At 44.9% G+C, this 19,389-nt stretch overlaps 1 protein-coding gene across 1 annotated transcript in view; it reads right to left on the bottom strand.

Annotated features, from left to right (window-relative positions):
• UBR4 (ubiquitin protein ligase E3 component n-recognin 4) overlaps nt 1-19,389 on the bottom strand; it is a 117,407-nt gene that overhangs the window by 55,265 nt on the left and 42,753 nt on the right. Inside the window, exons 31-48 of the mRNA XM_034753664.1 lie at nt 19,118-19,300; nt 18,624-18,782; nt 17,818-17,970; nt 16,914-17,141; nt 15,915-16,072; nt 14,509-14,680; nt 13,931-14,132; nt 12,747-12,910; nt 11,892-12,108; nt 11,286-11,502; nt 8,240-8,303; nt 7,617-7,751; nt 6,804-6,978; nt 5,450-5,590; nt 4,889-5,010; nt 3,320-3,431; nt 1,061-1,191; nt 741-918 (exon numbers count right to left, since the gene is read on the bottom strand). Coding sequence (XP_034609555.1) covers nt 741-918; nt 1,061-1,191; nt 3,320-3,431; nt 4,889-5,010; nt 5,450-5,590; nt 6,804-6,978; nt 7,617-7,751; nt 8,240-8,303; nt 11,286-11,502; nt 11,892-12,108; nt 12,747-12,910; nt 13,931-14,132; nt 14,509-14,680; nt 15,915-16,072; nt 16,914-17,141; nt 17,818-17,970; nt 18,624-18,782; nt 19,118-19,300 — 2,911 coding nt within the window. The remainder of the gene's footprint in view (nt 1-740; nt 919-1,060; nt 1,192-3,319; nt 3,432-4,888; nt 5,011-5,449; nt 5,591-6,803; nt 6,979-7,616; nt 7,752-8,239; nt 8,304-11,285; nt 11,503-11,891; nt 12,109-12,746; nt 12,911-13,930; nt 14,133-14,508; nt 14,681-15,914; nt 16,073-16,913; nt 17,142-17,817; nt 17,971-18,623; nt 18,783-19,117; nt 19,301-19,389) is intronic.

The following is a 19,389-nucleotide window of genomic DNA, read 5'->3' as shown; positions in this document are numbered from 1 at the left end:
CTGGTGCTCATTAGAATTTACAGGCCAGCTGGTGCAGACTAAGGCATCGTGTAGACAAGTTTTCAGTATGACTAAGCCTTCTGCTTTGAATACCTTCAAGGTAACACACAATGGACAAAACTTTAAGCTGGTTTACATTTATCCCCAATGTCCTGATTCCATCTTGCTGGCTTTGCTCTGCACAAGCCCCTCAGCCAACTGTTTCCCAGTCATCTAAGTATTTTTTCTCATGCCAGCTCTTCTACTTGATGCAGTCTGCCTATCTCCTATGCCAGTTGGCCACCCACTACTCATTCAAATCCCTCCTTAGAGAACACTTCCTCCACAAAAGCTCTTTGTGATAACTTGGCAATGACAGAAATGTATGTGAACAAAAGCTAAAAATATACATAACCAACATCTGCCCCACCCCTTAAGAGTAGTATTGCCTCTCATGGCTTAATAGGTCTCATCTGCTCCAGTTCCAATCCACTGCACCCGATGGTCATTTGGGAGTGGAAGGATGATCTCGTTTTTAAGGCACGGGACTGGGAGTCAGGAGATCTTGGTTTAATTCCAACTTTGCCTCAAATTTCTTATGCAGCCTCAGACAAGTCAGGTAGGCTGAGATATTCCAAAAGGGTCCTAGGGAATTAAGTGCCCATCTCAAACAGGGAATTCAATGCAAGATTGGTTTCTAAATCCCCAAGGCCCTTTGAAATTGGGATTCCAATCTGTCTCAGATAACATGCACATCTTACCTTGCTGGTCTTGTTGCAGGCTCAGGGCAATGGCTAGTTCCACCATTGTTTCATCATCTGCATCTGGAGGAATGTCCAGCATGGGTGGGAATCCCTCTGCTCCAGCCAGGAGAGCCTCCAGAGGAGAAGGGTTGCCATTATTCACATTTTCAGAAGTCTCCAGCACCATTGACTCAGACTAAGGAGAAGGAACACAGACAGAGCTTCTACCAGATCACCCCCATCCAATGGAGTGCTTGGGGTTGAACAACCGCAATTAAACTAAACCTGAGTACTTTTTAAAAATAAAGACTCCAAACAAAAAAAAACTCTGGGCTCACCACCATCTCAAAGTCCCCGTGATCCACCTCGTTTTGCTCCTGGCTCTCTTGTCGAATATGCTCGCCATTTGCTATCCCAGAGCTCTGCATTTTGTCTTCTGCATCATCGTCGTCGTCATCGTCCTTATCTCCTGGGCCACAAAAATACCATTCACAAACACACCCTTTCCTCATCCCTTTCTCTCCACACTAATGTGCGGAGCAGTGGGCAATGCTGACCAACACACCAGTGCTGTCTGTAATGGCAGAGTTCTGCACATCTATGTGGGAGACCCAGGGTATTTTCCCACTCTCTTGCTCTGCTGGCTGGCAAAGACTGGGACAACTGTAACTGAGGTAGAATGCTCCACACCTGAGTGCTTCTAAGCTGCACACCCTCTATGTAAGGAGCAGCACTGATGGGACTCCATAGAGACTTTCGTACAGTCATCCTCAGTTGTGAGGGGAGGCAAACATAAAGCCTCAAGGTGAGGGAATGCAAAGATTCATCTTCAGGGATGCAGAGGACCCCCAGGAACAGAGGGAGAACAGGGGAAAGCTCTAGAATGCAAAAAAACCCCTCTCACAATGCCACTGTTCTTAGGTCACTCAATTATCAAGTGACTAACAGGCTGGCTTGGGGAAGTCAGGAGTAAGAGACTCAGGTTTTGTTTCACCCTCAAAATGAAAAAGCTAAGTCCTTGCAGGTGCAGGGTATCATAAAAAGGAACAACTCAAGTTGCTCTGTAGCAACTCCCTGGCCAATCCTGGAGGAAGCCATTTCCAGCTTTCCTCAGCCAGGATGATCAGCACAATACAGTGCTTTTGGGGTGGAAGAGAAGAAAAAAAATTGTTTACAGGAAAAGCTCTGTGCAGGATTCTACAATGTAAACAGGTTGATCATTAACCGTCTCCTGCTTTAACTGCATAGTAACAGTCCTTAGGAATCCATCTAAGAAAACTTCAGATTTCAGAGGATGAGCTACAACGCAAAGCTGAGGGAAGAAGAGAACACTTCCAAAATCCCTCTTGTGCCACCCCTCCCCCTGCCTACATTTTGGGAAATTATTATTCTTGCATACGGGAGAGGAAACCCACATGGATGGGCCAGGGGACTGATAATGGGGGAAAAAAAGAGTCTTACATCAAGTTCAAACCCATCCAGGTTGGCAGTGACTAATTGTTCAGATCACTGTTTCTTGGCCTACATCAGGGATGGAGAATCTCCTGCCCGAGGCTTCTTTTCTCCGCACCACAGGCCAGACACCCTGAGCCTCAGCGCCACCCCCATGGGGTTGTAGCTGTGAGCGCCAGCTCGTCCCTGCAGCCCCTAGGCACAAGTGCGATCAGGGAAGCTCCGCGTGCTGCCCCCACCCCCAGTGCCAGCTCTGCAGCTCCCATCGGCCGTGAACCGCGGCCAATGGGAGCGGCAGGCGCAGGCAGAGCCACCTGGCCCCTCAGGGAGCAGAGCAGCATGGAGCCAGGGCAGGCAGGGAGCTGTGTGTGGTCCCTGACTGATTTTTGATGTGCGTCAATGGCTCCTGATAGAAAAAAGGATTCCCCACCCCGGCTACATGAAATAAATTGGCTGTCTGGGTGGTCGCTGTTCTAGTCTCAGCAGACATACCAAGAACTGGATGGGTAGATAATGCACACTCTTTACACAGATGTGGCTACTCCAAAACAGGGCAGAGGTACAATGGTGGGAAGGAAACCTGCATTGTCCTCCATTTAGCCATAGATCAGATACTTCCATCTCTACTGTGGCACCTTCCACCAGCCATTAAGTTCTAAAAATATTTCTCTCTTGGATGGAGACCTGATTGGCTAATTTTAGCCTGGAGCAGAAGTTTACAGCCAACTTTTAAACCTATGAAAGTACAGACAGAAATGTTGATACAGTCTGCACTATCGCAGTCTAGACTGGATAAACAGTGTGGAACTATATATAAAGTGGGGGCATTACACACAGCATTACATTATGTAGCGTTACACAAGATGCCAATTTGAGAAATCAGGTTTGTGTAGGGTGACCAGATGTCCTGATTTTATAGGGACAGTCCCGATTTTTGGGTCTCTCTCTTATATATGCTCCTATTACCCCCCACCCCCGTACCGATTTTTCACGTTTGCTGTCTGGTCACCTAGGTTTGTGGGTTGTTTTTAAAGGACTGGATTTTCCCCTTGCTAAGGGTGAGCTCATATCACATGATCTTATATGAACTTTCGTGCATAAGGTGGCCCAGATTAGTCAGAAGCAGAGAGGAAGGTTATGCGTACCCATGGGGGTGTTGCTGCGAGGAGAAGATGGCAGCGTCACGTGTCTCCGCTTGTTCCTCGGCCTCAGCACGCGAATTAAAGCTTGTTTACAGGAAAAGCTCACTGCAGGATCCTGCAATGTAAACAGATTGATCATTAACCTTCTCCTGCTTTACCTGTATAGTAACAGTCCTTATGAATCCACCTAAGAAATACCCAGCTGACTCTCTATTAGTCATCATGCAAACATATAGCACAGCTATTGTCTTCCCCATTAGAACACTTTTTACTGTTCCCTACGGCAACTATGATCATCTATCCCATGCTACCACATGGCAAGCATACAGTATGTACTCTCCCCCTCTCTACAACCTCTATTCTTTACCATTAATTTCTACCCCTTTATAATACCAATCTCTGGCACAACTGAGGCCAATAGTACAGGCGATCTAGTCCCACTACTCCTTGTTGTAAATGCATAGGATGTTTTCACAATATGTCTGCCTCCTGCTCGTAAGCACATTTCCTCAGCAGTCAGTTCTGTGGTTTGAGCATCGGGTCAAACATTCTTTCTGCCCATGCACATATTATGTTGTACTTTTTTCTACCAACTTTGAGCTTACAATGTCTCAATTTCATCACCGGGAATGTAAGGAGTGACTAACTTTACACTGGCAGCTGAACTGGTATTAAATCTCTAGCAGGTGTCTTTCAGCCCTCTCCTGCCCCAACACCCTCCCATATTATGCAAAGGACAATACTGTTGGATATCAGATGGTTGCTTTTAGAAAACTGGGAATTCACAGGTTGACCAAGGACATACTATAAAAAGGGTCTTGAGTAATTCATGATTCCTGCGTTAGAGTTTTATCACAAATTAGGTACCCACATCTAAAAGTTTCATTTATTAATAATAAAAAAGCATCTAGCCCTTAAGGTTGCGAAGATGACCTTAAAAACATGAAAGGAGTAAAAAAAGCAACACTGTCTGAATTTGCAGTGTGAGAAACAATAGCTCCTCTGAGCTTCTATGAACTGCCCCACTCCTTTCAATGGTGTTGGTTATGACATATAATGGGTACTGATTAAAATGTCATCACTTATCTATTTCACTGCTGATCATAGCCAAAACAGCTAGTGTGCTTAAACCACCTCTCACACCTTTCCAGGAGCCAAAAGCCCCAGCTGCCAAAGACTTCAGCTTCTTTCCTGCCAGTTTCCATAAAGTCAGTTGTGTCCTCAATAAAATTAAGTCAATGGCAAAATAAAACAAATTGAATGTAATATAAAATTAAATAAAACCAGGGATACCGCATTGATTGCATTATGCATAGTTACATTTAGTTCAACAAGAACCTCCATTTTATAATGTATCTGAGATTGCCAGAGGATATCCAGAGGTGCAGAATCTAGGGGCGTGACTATAGAAGTTAACTGCAGAAGTTGCTACAGAGTACATGGGGCTTTGACCACACAGCCTCCACCACGCAAACTGCTAGCCTTCTCGTACCACCCTGCCTGTGTTAGGCTGTCCTCACACTGCCAGTGGTACTGGAGAAACCAGCATACAATGACAGCAAGATTACGTACAGGACAGAGTAACATTTGCATGTAGATCTTGGATGCTGTGTTGATACAATCCAGTTCACATGTGCAGTATCCATGGATAATGTCCACCAGAGCGTTGACTGTGGCTTCAACATGCGTCAGACCTAAGTAGGAACAAGAGTGCAGGATTGTGAATTACTATTTAGACTAAGCTCTTCAGGAAGGGCCCTTTTGTTTATACCTGTCTGTAAACAGACTCGCACACTGTTGGCATTAGAAAAAACAACAAAACATGAAGACCAAAAGAAGTTTATACAGACAAGTTCCCTAAAAGTATAAAACCATAATTACTTGGCAAACATTCCACCACCGCCAAAAACTTCCATCCTTGTGGCGAGGTATATAAGCCATCACTACTTATGCTTTTTGTATTTGTACAAGATAGAAAAGCATTAGATCGGCATTTATTCATATCATTTAACAGGGAAATATGCAAGCAAATATGAAACCATTTTTTCCCTTTACTAGCGTCATTTCAGATGGGCTGCTTCAAAAATACCCAAGCTCCACTTTGGAAAACGGCAAGGTTCAGCTTTAACATACCCGGTAAGCAGGCAGGAGCCAGGAAGACATTTTTGGGTTTTGATGCATGTAGCTTCCAGAAATGGTTGACCAGGTGGGTGATAAAACTCCACCCATCTCCTTCAGTGGGTTTCTGGGCTTCCCGTCCTTCTTCACCTCCCTCTGTGAAGGGAGAAAAGTAACCATCAGAACCACGCAGACTCACAAAGCAGGATTTTGGTCACAGAAAGTCAGGAAGCTTGTAACGCTCACACCACTGTTTTATGCAAGGGGGGAAAATGCGAAAAATTAATTTAAATCTGGAACTCACGTCATGAGCTTAAAGCGGTGCCTGTCTTTTTCGATACTGACGTATAATGCTCTAAATAGCCTGAGACCCAATTATCTGAGAAATTGTATCTTCCCCGCCTCCTCACTTCCCAGCTATCTGTCAGGGGATACAATGTCTTCTGGACATCTCTCACTGTCAGAGTTCAGCCTTAAGCTTACCATCACTAGTGGCATGGAAGGGGAAGAGAGTTTGTTAGCAAGCAAGGCACCACGGAGTTAAGTTGATATTGACTACTGCTGAAAGGCAGCCAATGCCTTGATTAGGAGAGCTACCAAATGTCTAATGAATGTTATTCTCATAGACCTGTCCCTGCCATTTCTACTTGATTTAAAAAAAAAAAAAATTGTTAAAGGGACCCCATTTAAAGCCCCAACTCTCCCATCTTCAACAATCCCAGTAGCTGCTAGGGGCTGGGGAGGAGCGGGAGATGGTCAGACTTCTGCCTCCCCCAGGCCGGTAATAGTGGACTTTTGTCAGTTGACCCCTTTAAAACCTTTGTGCTGGATCTAGTCTGGGACACTTGCCACCAGCACCACTCTATGGCATGTTTCTGAATTAGAGACCCACGCAATGACTACCCAACTTCTATGTAGAACAGATGGCACAGACCCCAAAAGTATGGGGGAGAGAATACACAACACATGAGCCTTTACATCTCAGTGAATTGAAGTCTCTTTGGTCACTCATGCACCATGGAGGATAAAATGCATATGGGAACTGCCAGCCCTTATATAAAACAGCTGTACAAGCAAAACAACATAAAACATACACAACTATCCAAAGCGGGGAGGGATAGCTCAGTGGTTTGAGCATTGGCCTGCTAAACCCAGGGTTGTGAGTTCAATCCTTGAGGGGGCCACTTAGGGATCTGGGCCAAAATCAGTACTTGGTCCTGCTAGTGAAGGCAGGGGGCTGGACTCGATGACCTTTCAAGGTCCCTTCCAGTTCTAGGAGATAGGATATCTCCATTAATAAAAAATAAATAATAATAATAAAAGGGAAAGTTCAATAAAGACAAAAATAGAAATTCAATGGTTTATTCACCTGTTTCCGTCTGTGGCAACTTTGACTCCGTGAAATGGACCAGGTTGTTTGGCCTCATAATAGCGATGGATCGAGCAGTGATCACCAACCTCTGAAACACTTCAGGGTCCAGGTCCTTCCCTTCTTTGCTGGAGGAGCTCAAATACTGGATGGCTTTACTCAGCAAGGCCTGATCCTGCAAAGCAAGGATTATTAAAGACAAACAAGGGAACAGCAGCAACAAAGGACTAAAGAGCTAGTGTGGGAGGGAGTAGATGGGACAATTTAGCCTTCACTAAAAAGCGAACTCCCTGTTAACTCTTCACCACCATCACGTCTCAGCAGCAGGAGAAGTCACTCAGCGACAAACAAATTCCACTTGGAGAATGGATTTTCATTTCTCTATATCACTTAAAAGGGTATCGATTCACAGCTGTTTACTGGGTTAGACGATGCAGTAGTCTACATTTTTGTGGTATGACTAGGTTTTTCAGGTCTAACCATGATTTACCTGATATTGTTCTATAATATTTGATTCAAACCTGGTTGCCCTGCAGACATCAGACCTATAGGACATAATTTGCAGTCTAACTTCAGCATGTCCCAAGATACCCATGTGTTTCCCCCCAGATTAACTGTTACTCTTTATTTAAAATATGGATTCACACCTAAATCTTCAAAGTGTCATGAATACAAAACTCTCTGATGGAAATAAAGACCAGGCAGGCAGGCAGGCACATGTTGCCTGGAATAGATGTCCTTTGGGTGCACCTCGTACGTCAGCCATGCCACTGGGTAGTTACAGCAGGCTTGGAAAACCCTCCAACAGCTTACCTTGTGGTTATGGTATGCCGAGCGGCTGGTGTGAAGGCTAGCCAGGAGACTCTTGGTTTGCTGCTGGACGCTGGAGGGAGCTGGCATTGAGAGTAATATAGTAGCCAGTTCCTGAGCTGCAGCCTTACTCTTTTCCTGTTCCCGGGGACAGATAAAAAGCCTTCAGTAAATTTACCACTGAAAGTGCTATGGGCATGCAAGTCTGACTTCTCAATCACTCCTGCTTCATCCTTCTTGCATTACCTCCCCCTCCCAGGAATATAGGTTTCCTCCTTGATTCAATATTGCTTTGACATGAGGCGACCTTTATTATTTAGACAGCGTTTTAGGTTTATACATCAGAAAGTTCCTCTTCGGTTTGCTGGGCTCCCACCCTGCTGTATTCACAAACCAGGTCACTGTGCAGCACGAAAATTCCCACCAGCAATAAACGCAAATGCCAATTGTCATTTAAAACTAGTTTCAAATGCTTTTCACTAACTCAAGTTTCAGATCTCTGCTCTGAGCAAAACGGATGCGGCTCTCTTCTGGTATCAGGCCCCTAGGGCTGCAGGAGCTGCTGCTGATCTCTCGCCTCCTCCCCCGTCTTTGAAAGCTCAAGATGTATTCAGAAAGTTACTTGCCTTCTCGTTGACTGGTCCTACAGCAAAGCAGCTTTCCAGTGCTTCTAAAGAACTCACTACTAGCCTGAAGGAAGAAAGGAAAGCAGGCTTGAGTACAGCAACCCTTCTCTCTCCTTAGCACTTTGCTTTATGCAGGCTACAGTCATGAGTAGCTCAGAAACCGCTAACGAATGCCAAGTACAAAATCAAAGCATGATAAAACCTGCCACAGGCACCATGCATATCATTTCATTGTGTTACAGACCAGAGTTAAACCTGGCTCACGCTCACAGACAAACTTAGGACTGCTTTAATAATCCACAGCTGAAAGACAGGGGCTTTTCTCTACCAAAGAGGATAAAACATTTCCTTATGCTGCCTGCAGCAGGGATAACTTGGATTGTCTTGACAGTACCAATTCACCATGGCCCACAGACGTATATGACTGCAGATCAAGGGTTGGTATGACACATGAGAAAAGTCGGTTATGCTTTTTCTAAGGGAGCAAGATTCTATAGAAGTTCCCCGACTTATGCAAGCGTTCTGTTCCGGAACGCCTAGCGTAAGTCGAATTTTGCGTAAGTCGGGAACGTATCTCCGAGAATTACGCAAAAAGAAAAAAAAAGCTTACAGAACTTTTCCCCCAAGTCCAGATTTCCGTAAATCGGGTTTGCGTAACCCAGGGAGCATCTGTACTCACTTGCTATTTTCACAGAGGGTACTCTTTCCAATTTAGAGTTTCATCCCAAATGCTCCAGCAGTACAATTAGATGAACTAGGTATGCACCTAGGTATGTCCAAAACATGAGTTACAAAAGAGACTCAAATCCAAGAGCCTTCAGTCGACCACTTTTGACCCTAGGCAAGGCATATTAGTAAAATGCTCGCCCACAGGGAAAGTCTTATTCAGGACTTGCAGTCTTGTGCCAATTCTCCCTTGTCGCCCTCCTCTCTGCCTCGCAATGAAACTGTCCGAAATGCTCAACTGACATCGAAAGGAGCACCGCAACACAGCCGGAGAGAGCAACACAGAACAGAGTAACAGGGGCCAAGCTACACAGATCAGGAGGGGAAAGGGAAGAGGAGAGACAGCATAAAGAACAAGGAGAGAGAGCAGAACATAAGATTAAAAACGGGATAGAAAAAATAATATAAGGACTGGGCAAGTTCTCTGGTCACTTGTTTGACAGTTAAACAACTGAACAGTTTATTTCTCCTCATACACCCACAAAACCAGTGGGGAAATAGAAGGGGAAAAAGAGAGGCACAAGGAGGGACAAAGTGAGCTGAGGAGTGTCAACAAGCAACAGTTATACTGTATACAGCAGAAATTCTCAATCCACCACGCCTTTACATTTTGCTAAATCTTCTGCCATGCAATGACCAGAATGTAAAGAAGCAAATGTCACTTAAAAAAAATAAACAGTCAACAAAAGCCACATCATGTGTTCTGTCTCTGACACACACTCATTCGTGCTGAGAAAAGGATGGCATACTAACCGGTCCAGGATGGTTAGGGACTCAGTTTCAGAACTTTTGGGGAGCAAAGAAAAAGAAAAAAAAATGTGTGAAGCTCACAGAAAACTACCTAGAACACATTCTAAGCAAAAGGCAAATTAAATGGGGAGTCAGGAAGCTGGGAGAGCGATATATACAGTCATTCCAAGCAGGACTCCTATTTGGGCAGCACACCACTTCCCTAACAGCAAAACAAATTAAAGGAGATCGAGGCCATCTAGCACAGAGAAGCCAAGCACATTGGTTAAAAGCACTACTGAAGGCTAGGTTAAGGATATAGCGTCTAGACACCCAACTTCTCCATCGGAAACTGCCTCTTGCCTGCAACAGTGGTTCCTAACAAGGGGTCCACAACCCCTTTTTGGGGTCACCAGGCAGCTGGGAATTTTATAGTTCATAAAGTGGATGCAAGAAAAATACTTTATTTGATCAGTCTAGCTTTAAGTTTTATGAAAACATAGTCCCACTGCTCAAGTTTCCATTGAGAGGGAGACACCTGGTGGAGATAGGGCAGCAGAGGAGAGAAAAGAAAGAAAGAAAGATCTAGCCTAAAGAAAAAGAAGCACTGATAATGGGGTAGATTTTCAAATGTGACTTTCAACGGGACTTAAGTGCCTGTGGCCTTTGAAAATTTCCTCCGAAGAGCCACTTAACCTCTGTGCATCTCCAATGAAGTCAGTCAAGTTACACCAGCAATGAATTTGGCTAGTTTTTAAGTCATATTAGTTTCTCTCTGCACTGAGTCATCTGATCTATCTTTATTTTACTTTCCCGCCTTCTGTCTCCACTAGTTTCCTGGCTACACACAGTCTCTGCTGCATGGACTCTAAGACCCTGAGGTGGGAGTGTAGAAGAAAAGAAAAGAAAGCAACAGAAATTCTCTGTCCTCTACCATATACACCCCAAACTCCTGTTCATGGTATGTTCCACACCTGGATATTGTATGAGTCCCAGGACAGGCTCTCATGCAATAGCTAGTATTATAATAGCTGGACTGCAAGACTGAAAAGTTTGGGAATCCCTGGCCTATGAGGAAGTTGCCACACAAGTAGTTGCTACAGAGAAAGAAGAGAGAAGAACATATGTAGGGCAAGGTCACACAGAAACTAAAAAGAGGAATGAAGAAACAGCTCCTCAGAAGTGAACTTAGGTTCAAATAGCCTCTAACTTTTGTGATCTTTGGTGGCTGTAAAAGGATCCCAGATTTAAATAAGAAAAGGTGGCAAGAAGGCAGAAGCCATCTGAGGCTGCTTGAGGTTGCTGCAGACAGACTCAATTGGTAATGTGAAGGAGAATGCATGGAGCTCCATCCTCAACTCCACATGGGAGATTAGAGGGGAGCAGCAGGAAACCATTTTGGAAGAGTTGCACATTGACTCTTTGGTGGCATGACAGAATTGTCACGTTATATGAAAATGAGGAACACTTCATTACCAGTATAAAAGCTCCCAGCTAAGAATGCCACGCAAGTGCATCCAGGGCACCAGTATAACTAGTAACTTTTAAAGGCAAATAAAAACAATATATATAGATATAGATAGATAGATACCTCTCCAGGACAGTCCCACTGGCAGCAGCAGGGGTAGCAGACTCCAAGTCTCCTGTACCATTTCCTTGATTCAGGTTCGGGGGACAAACGTTGCTCACTGAGGCAGATGGGAAATCCTCTGGGGGCTCATCAGGCCAGCCAAACTGCTCTTTGGTCTTGCCATAAATTTTGACAGCATCCATCATTGTGACTCCAGCAGGATCCACAGAGGCCCCAACTGCAACGAGCAAGAGAGATTTTGCAGGTTCCTTCTCTTTGATACCAACAAGCAAGTAGAGAGGGTTTACATTTAATTTACCCAGCACCCATCCGTTCTGAAACATAGCTTTGTTTTATTTTCTAATGTCTTTTCATCCGTGCTATCTCAGCACAGAATCCTTGTAATTTAACTAGAGATGCTGCACGTGCCCTCTGCAATGGGGTGCTGGACCCACTATAAAATAGCTACTTTACAGAAGCCCAGAATGATTAGAACCACAGCTATGCCCCTGTAAAACTAATTCCTGGTGGAACCTCTGCCCACTAACAGCTGAAGTGCAACAGCGCCCAGACACCCCCAGTTAGCTTGCAGGTAGTTAAAGCATGCAACCAAGACCAAAGACTTACTGAAGATGGTTAATTTTTTGTCAGCTTGCAGGGCTTCCTCCCGTGTGAAAGGAAAATCAAACCAACGAGCCCTGGTCATGTTCAACTGCATGGTGCGGCCAAAGATCTCCAGGTAGGAGGGAGCTCGCTCAATTGCCTGAGTGCCAATCTGGATCCTCATGCCTGTCATCACCATTGTGCTGTTGTTGTTAGTGACTTCGATGGTAAAGCCACCAGGCTGCGGGAGACAATCAGTACTGACGAAGGGAAAGCTGAAGATGGGTATTTCTAATCACGAGCACCCTGGAATGGGAAGGCCTATGCACCATCTCACTGCAATGCCAGTGGCCTGCTTACACCATGACAGGAACAGAATGTTTCCTGGGAATTGTCTTCTTTCACTACCTAACTTCAGTAGCAACCCCGTGGACCTGCTGGGAAGGACTGGGTACAACAGCAGATAAATGGGGCTCAAAGGCCGACTTATTTGGGAAGAGGGATGCTCTGTGCTGGAGAGAAGAATGGAGCCAGAGAGAAAAATAGCAGTCAAGGAAAGAAAAGGCCCAAAACAACAAAAATAGTGAAAGAGAGGGACAGTTGAGGTACAGAACTAAAGCTCCTAGTGGCAAATGACTGGCTGCAAGTTTGATGTCAAGCTGGCTCTTAGAGGACTCAGATTGGGTGACCAACCAAAATTTGTATACAAACATCCTCCAGTCGCTGATGGGGTTCGTTAGCCCAGCAGTCTCCAGGATTGGCAGAGGGTCATTCGAATGAGAATGTACACTTTTTATAAAACAACTGCTCATGAAGAGCACACCAGCCTTATGACAGAATTATGGAAATACTTGAGAGCTCCCAAAGCATCTGATTTACCTTGGTGTTGGCCACATACATGCCAGTGGAGTTGAGCCGGTGCTTTATCTGCTGGGCATTATAAACCTGCAAGAGATCATTGCCTCCAAACTCCACATCTGTGAGCTGCTGGTTGTGTTCAAAGAAGTCAATGGGAAAGTTCACTTGACTGGAGGTGCGAGTCGCTGAAAGAGAGGATACCAATGGCTAAAAAAAGACACACACACAGGTAAAGCTAGAGTGCTCCAACTGCAGACTGACCGCACATCTCTTGGGAACGCACTAGCTTTCTAATTAGTTATGCATTGATCAGATACATATGCCATGCCATGAATAAGAGCAGCTTTCCTAGGAAAAGGTCCTCTTACTCAGCTTATCTGCAGCTCAAACAAATGAGATTAGTGCTGAAAGATTAATCATCCCATGCTAACCCCATAACACCCAACCCTGGTGTTTACTAGTAAGATGATTACCAGAGCCAAGTGCCTATGTGATGCTATCCTATTTTCAGTAGTGACCCTTGTATAACAGGTTAACATTAGACACTGGGGAATTTTTTTAAAAATATGAATCTAGTGCTGGCAAAAGGTTCTGAATTGGGAGTCTTGAAGACTGAAGTTCTCTTTACAGAACAGGTATAGCATAGGCAGTGGCAGCATGCACTTCCCCATATTACCCCACCAACATGCTTCAATGCTGGCCTCTAGCAAAGAGGGGGTAATCCAATCTGCATGCTCATTCAGTCCTTGGTTTTTTGAGAAGCCGACAAAGCTGCCAGCTGTAGCAGTGACTGTGTGATGTGGATGTGTGTCCGCTAGGGACAAGACAGACTCAGACCACCACCAGGTGGTAATGAATTCTGCTCAATATCAACCCAGCCTAGCTTCAAACCAGCAATTTAGAAATGAAAGGTTCCATTATTCCATTACTAACTCCCTTAGCCACCCAGGCCCCCATTGGCTATCATCTTTATGAAGTGAGATGTCCTACTTCTGAAGGATGGGCAAGGATATTTGAAAAGTTATGTAAGATAGGGTTCTCATGAAGGGGAAGTTAAATGGAAAATTTTGATGGAGTTGCTTGGGACTTCATCTGGATTGTGAAGGATCCTATTTCTGGGGAGAAGGTGACAGACCCTGTATTTATTCCATTGTTAATTTCTTTACTGGCGACTTAGACATGATATGAAAGGAAAGCAGACTTACTGATAGCAGCTGCCTTGCGTTTGCGAACTGGCTTCATGATGCTGATGACACTGCTAGGCTGGAGGGAAGGCTGGAGCCAATAAGAAGTATTCTCCACATTTGCCATGTATATTCTCAGGCTGCCGTCCTCACACAGAAGGATCATGGTGGTCCTCTGCTGCTCATTGCAGGCCGTGTGACGGATGGCCACCATGTCCTGGATCTGAAACAGGTTACACACCAGCAAATGAAAGGCCCAGAGAAGCTGTTGTCTCAGAGAACAAGCTTGTTGCCTAAGTGTCGCACAAGTATCAGGGATAGCAGGTACTCAAGCCAACAGAGGCTACAACAGAGCAAGAGATTCAATGGCTTTGCAGGGAGAATGAAGAGTAAACAGAGGTTGAAAACACCTTAAAAACATGGGTGGGTTTGGGGAAAGTCAGTTTGTGTATTGAAACAATACTTTTAAGTGCAGTGTCGGTGGCTATTACCAGGATGACTTTGCTATAAGACATCACTGCAAGGGAAACCTGGAAGAAGTGGCAGCAATAGACACACAGGAAAGTCAATTTGAAGGGCAAAAGATAGGGAATACTCACCTTGGCTTTAGCTGGCAAGGTTTTAATCTCCTGGATGAGGAAGGTATCTGGCTTCACCATGACCACCAGAGGAATGCCTGTGGTCTGCTGAACACAGCACACCAACCCAGGATGGTTCATCACCTCAGACCATTGGCACAGTGCTGGGGAGGTCTTGCTCCCACCATTTGAACTGCAAGAGAGAAAGGCCAAGCTCACATGACCTCAAGAAGCAGCTGCAAGGGTGGGGTCAAGCTAAATAAAATTCTCATTCCAGCTAGCAAGACAAGTAACATCACGGTCTGAGGATCTCAAAGCACTTGGTTAATTAAGCCACCTCAGAAAATCCGTGGGAGGTACGTCAGTATTATTCCCATTTTACAGATGGGGAAACTGAAGTGCAAAAAGTTGCACAGCTGAGTCAGTGGCAGCATGGAGAGCCCAGAAGTCCTGACACCCAGCCCTGTTCTTTAATCTTTCCCCATTCATTTGGTATATAAAATTCTAGTGACACTACCATAAAAACAGGAAAATTACTCTTGAACCAGATTTGAAGTATCTTTTTATCAGGCTGGCAGGGGAGTGATAGCAAAACACCACATTACTTGTCAGCACATCCTAGCAGACAGAATAGAAGAGCACTGGTCTCAGAGCAAAGCATCTGTGTTAGTGGCTACAGTGCTCCATGCTCTACCGTGGCCATGTGATGAATACAAAGGAAACAGACAAGCACAGGAAAATGCTCCCCAAGAACATAATCCTCCCTGAGATCTAACTCTCAGAGGTGAAAGCCCCTGTGCAAAATGACCAAGCGAGGTGTGATTGGAGTGAGGGAGATGTTGGGACCTGGGAAACAGAATGCAAGATATCTGCCTCATGCTAAGCTAGTGAGACTCTGTGGCCTGAATGCCCAGCTCTGATTGTCAGAACAGATGATAGAAGAACTTTCTTCTTGACATTTTTATAGCATAAGAAATTGGTTTCCCTCAGGGCAGCCTGAAAATAAGACTTTATATGCACAATGCTCAGGGTCCACTGCAGTGCTGGTGCCAAATAGAAACAAAGGCTTCCTGCTCCGCAGCTTCTGCTAGGGTGGATAATCCCATCCGTTCCAGTTGCTGCACCATTGGAAGCTCTGCACTCAGACAGTAAGATTGCTCCGAAGGCACCTCTGTGCTGTGAAATCCTAGTGAGCAAAACAAACATATACCCCACTGCAAAAGCAACTGGGTTTAGTTTCAGTCTCACTGTTCTACAAGCAGAGAAGGTAGAAACAGGAGGTGACATATAAAGCGATAAGATGCAACAACTGCAGGAAGGTTCTCTACATAAAGCCTTGGGCAGTGGGAGCTGGGTTCTTTCACTGGGAACAGCCACTGCAGCTAAGAAGAAACAGAAATTGGAGGGGGGCAGCCCCTCAGTCCCACCTCTTTATGTTGATCGGGAAAAGCCGCTGTACCTCCAGACTAGCCCTGCTAATCGTGGCTGCGAAAGATTTGCCTTGACAGTAACTGAAGAAAAGCATCTGAAGGACATGGGAATAATACACAGACACGCCGCCTCCTGCCACCTGGCCATTGCTATCCTGTAGGGACAAGGAAAAAACAAACACACACATCTTCAGAGCGCTAGAGTGGTCAGGCTTTTAAATTCCTGAACAAGTACAAATATTTCAACATCTGCCCTTCCACCGATCACATAACACAGCAAAGGTCTTTTGAGAATGCAGCCTTCGATGACATTACCACCAAGCTGCACACCGTGAGATACTCCAAGCGCCTTTGAGCAAGATACCGAGATTGCACACCCACAGGCTATCGGTAGTGCACGAGACAGCACCTGTGTGAGAGAATGTTGCATGCCAACCCCTCTTCATCTCCAGCTCCCAGAAGCGCTTTCTTCTTGGCTTGTAGTTCCTCATTTCCCCATTTCATAGTGTACTGGGGTAGTGAGGCTGAATGGAGGTTGGAAATATTTTAAACTAGCCAGCCTGGGTGGTGCACACCAGGCCCACAGTAGTGTTGACACCGAACAGAAACAAAGGCTTGTGTCTCTGCAGACCCTGCATAAGAGTGGACGATCCCATCCATTCTAGCTACTGCACCATTAGCAGTGCATCGTACTGACAGTAACGCTGCTCCGTAACCATCTTCCTGCTGTGAAATCCTGCTGGGCATAACTTCAGATCCAATCATGGAAAACATGCTCAATTTTCTAGATGACTGAATCAACGGGTTTAATTTCAACCTTCCCCCTCAACCACCACCCTCCAAAATGGTGTCAGAATCAGTGTCAGAATTTCTCTCTCTCTCCGCAGAAAAAAGTGCAACCTCATTGATCTAGATCAGGGAAAGAAAAGGAAACTGCTGCTTCTTACCGTCAGGAGCAGAGGGAGAGAAAAAGTTAGTAGGGAAAGCCACCATTACCTTCAAGTCTTCATGGTTGACTTCAAGCACATTGGTAACATAGAATGGTCCATGCTGGGCACTGCTTGCCTCCTCCATGAGCTGAGTATAGATGTACCCAGCAGAAGACATGATGACTATGATGTTCTTTCCCTCCTCATTGAACAGAAAAGTGACATCCCTGATCTTGGAGCTTGGCAAAAGGAAATAGAACGTTGGGCTCAAAGCATCTACGGAAAGGTCATAGATCTGTGGGAGGAGAGGGGAGGGAATCAGCAGCGAGCCCACAGAACAGCTCTTCCTAATACAGCATAAACACAAACTATTCCTACAACGGTGCAGATCCCAGAGGGCAGATTATTCAGGTGGCATAATATGGAGATAAAGATAAAGATAATCTCAGATCTATGAATGACCTCTTTCTTCTGTGTTCATCAGGTTAGGAAGAGGGGAAAATGTTGGCCCCCGTCTTCAAAAATGACCTTCACTTTTGAGTGTCCAACTTTAAGACAATCAAGGCCAGATTTTAAGAAGTATCAGCCCCCACAACTGAAATCAAAGGGAGCTGCAGGTGTTCAGTACCTCGGGGGAAGGGGGAGGCAGGGGCGAATAAATAAAATCTTAAATATTTCAAGTTGGGCACCCTAAGTAAGAGGTCACTTATGAAAATGTGGCCTTTGTTTTTGTGTTTCTGTGAACAGTCTATTACTAACAGTGGTGAATAGCAATACGTATTAGAAAACTAGAGATAACAGTAATGCCCTTCCGAGAACTCAAATTTTCCTAGTAAATTAAGAGCACTGTGTTATTCTGAAACACTGCTGACTCTGGAGACCGCCAGAGCCCCACATCAGTTCCACAGGAAATGCAAAGCAATGCACAGCACCATGTCAATCAGGGATCACCCCACAGGTTGTGACCATACCTTCACAAAGTCTGCAGTCACAATGGCAAGTTCTGTCTGAGATCCTGGCAACCACACAGCCTTAATGATGAAGTTTCCTGTTGCTAGCTGGGGGTGGAGGACCAAGTGATCGGAAACTGATCCGGAGCTGCTGAATGTTAGCACATGGCAGTCCTGGGACAAGAAAATAAAAGATGTCAAGTATTAAATATGTATTTCTGCAAAAACAGATTCAAGGGCCATCAATCCTGCCACTGACCTCTCCCTAGCCCCAAACACAAATAATGGATTCATATAGGAAGAAATCAAGCATCCCTGTTTTTAGGGTGAATGACTTTGCAAGAGAACTGTGCCTCTTCTGGTTTTTTTTTCCAAATATTTGAGACTACTGGTTTCTTAGGCGGTATATTTCTTTAATTGTGGAAATTGTGCAGAGAGATTTGAAAAAATACAAAATGATCACCCATTGCTCAGTACTAGAAGTGGCTGCAGATTAAGATTAAGCACATCCATTTCAGTGACGTTTTAGTTACACGAAGACTCTTTTTGGCTTCTGTAGCACAAAGGACAGTCGGCCTACGTGTCATCTGAGGAAGTGTTTTATTTGGGCATTATCAAGAATGGTTTAAAATAATAAATAGGATCGACATAGTAAATGAAGCTGCAGCTAAAACTCGCAGCAGGTGATTCAAGAACTAGAATTAGTGACATCCACAATGACTTCGGATCTTTGCTAGCCAATCAGAACTCTACAACCCATCGCCTAGGGAGAGAGGAGCACAGCTTGGTTTGAGGGAAAGGAACTCTCTTGCTTGTCAGACCCTTACCTTCAGCCCACACACAGCTAGATAGTCCTCTTTGCAGGGATTCCCTGTTAGGCTCAGTACAGTAAAGGGAACTGGTGCCGATGCAAGGCGGGTAAGGGTTAATTTCCTTTTGCTGGAGTCCGCTTGTTTAAGCAATGCTGAGAGTTGTAACACTGTAATCTACAAAATAATGAAATCAAGTCAATTTTCTAATGTTGGTATCACAAACAGAAATTATCAGGACCTAGCTTCTTATAGGACTCTATCAATGTATTGTCTCAGCATCTCTGCAGCAAGAAGCAAGATTTTTGTTCCCTAAAATATGAAACAATTGAAGTAACAATCACTCAGGGAGGTTTTTCCAAACTAGTCATTTACAGAGTCCTTGAGTCTGACCGTAGGACGTCTGCTTGATTCTTTGGTCATTATGGAACATTTTAAATCTTTTTTATCTTACTTTAAAATGCACGTTAGGTTGTTGCGCCATTGGAGCACATCTCCTTCTCAGCACTCACCTTGCCCTTTTCGTGGCTCACCGCTAGGTGCTGGCGGCGCCCATGCGGGGAGGACAGCACGCACATCGCCACCCGCCTCAGCACATGAGCGCTGATCAGCTGTCGGATTGTCTGCCCCTGGTCGCCGCTGTAGTTCATTCGGACATTCTCAAAAGCACCTTCTTGAGAGCCAAGAGTTGGGACCTGAGCCATTGTGGAGCACAAAGAACACACAGAAGTAGAGACAAATGGCAGAGATTGAACAACTGTAATAATTTCATTTAGACTCTCAG

Source organism: Trachemys scripta, chromosome 19, assembly GCF_013100865.1.
Source record: "Trachemys scripta elegans isolate TJP31775 chromosome 19, CAS_Tse_1.0, whole genome shotgun sequence".
Lineage (NCBI taxonomy): Eukaryota > Metazoa > Chordata > Testudines > Emydidae > Trachemys > Trachemys scripta.
Note: the sequence above shows the minus strand (reverse complement) of the source record. Positions and strands in the feature narration are given on the sequence as shown.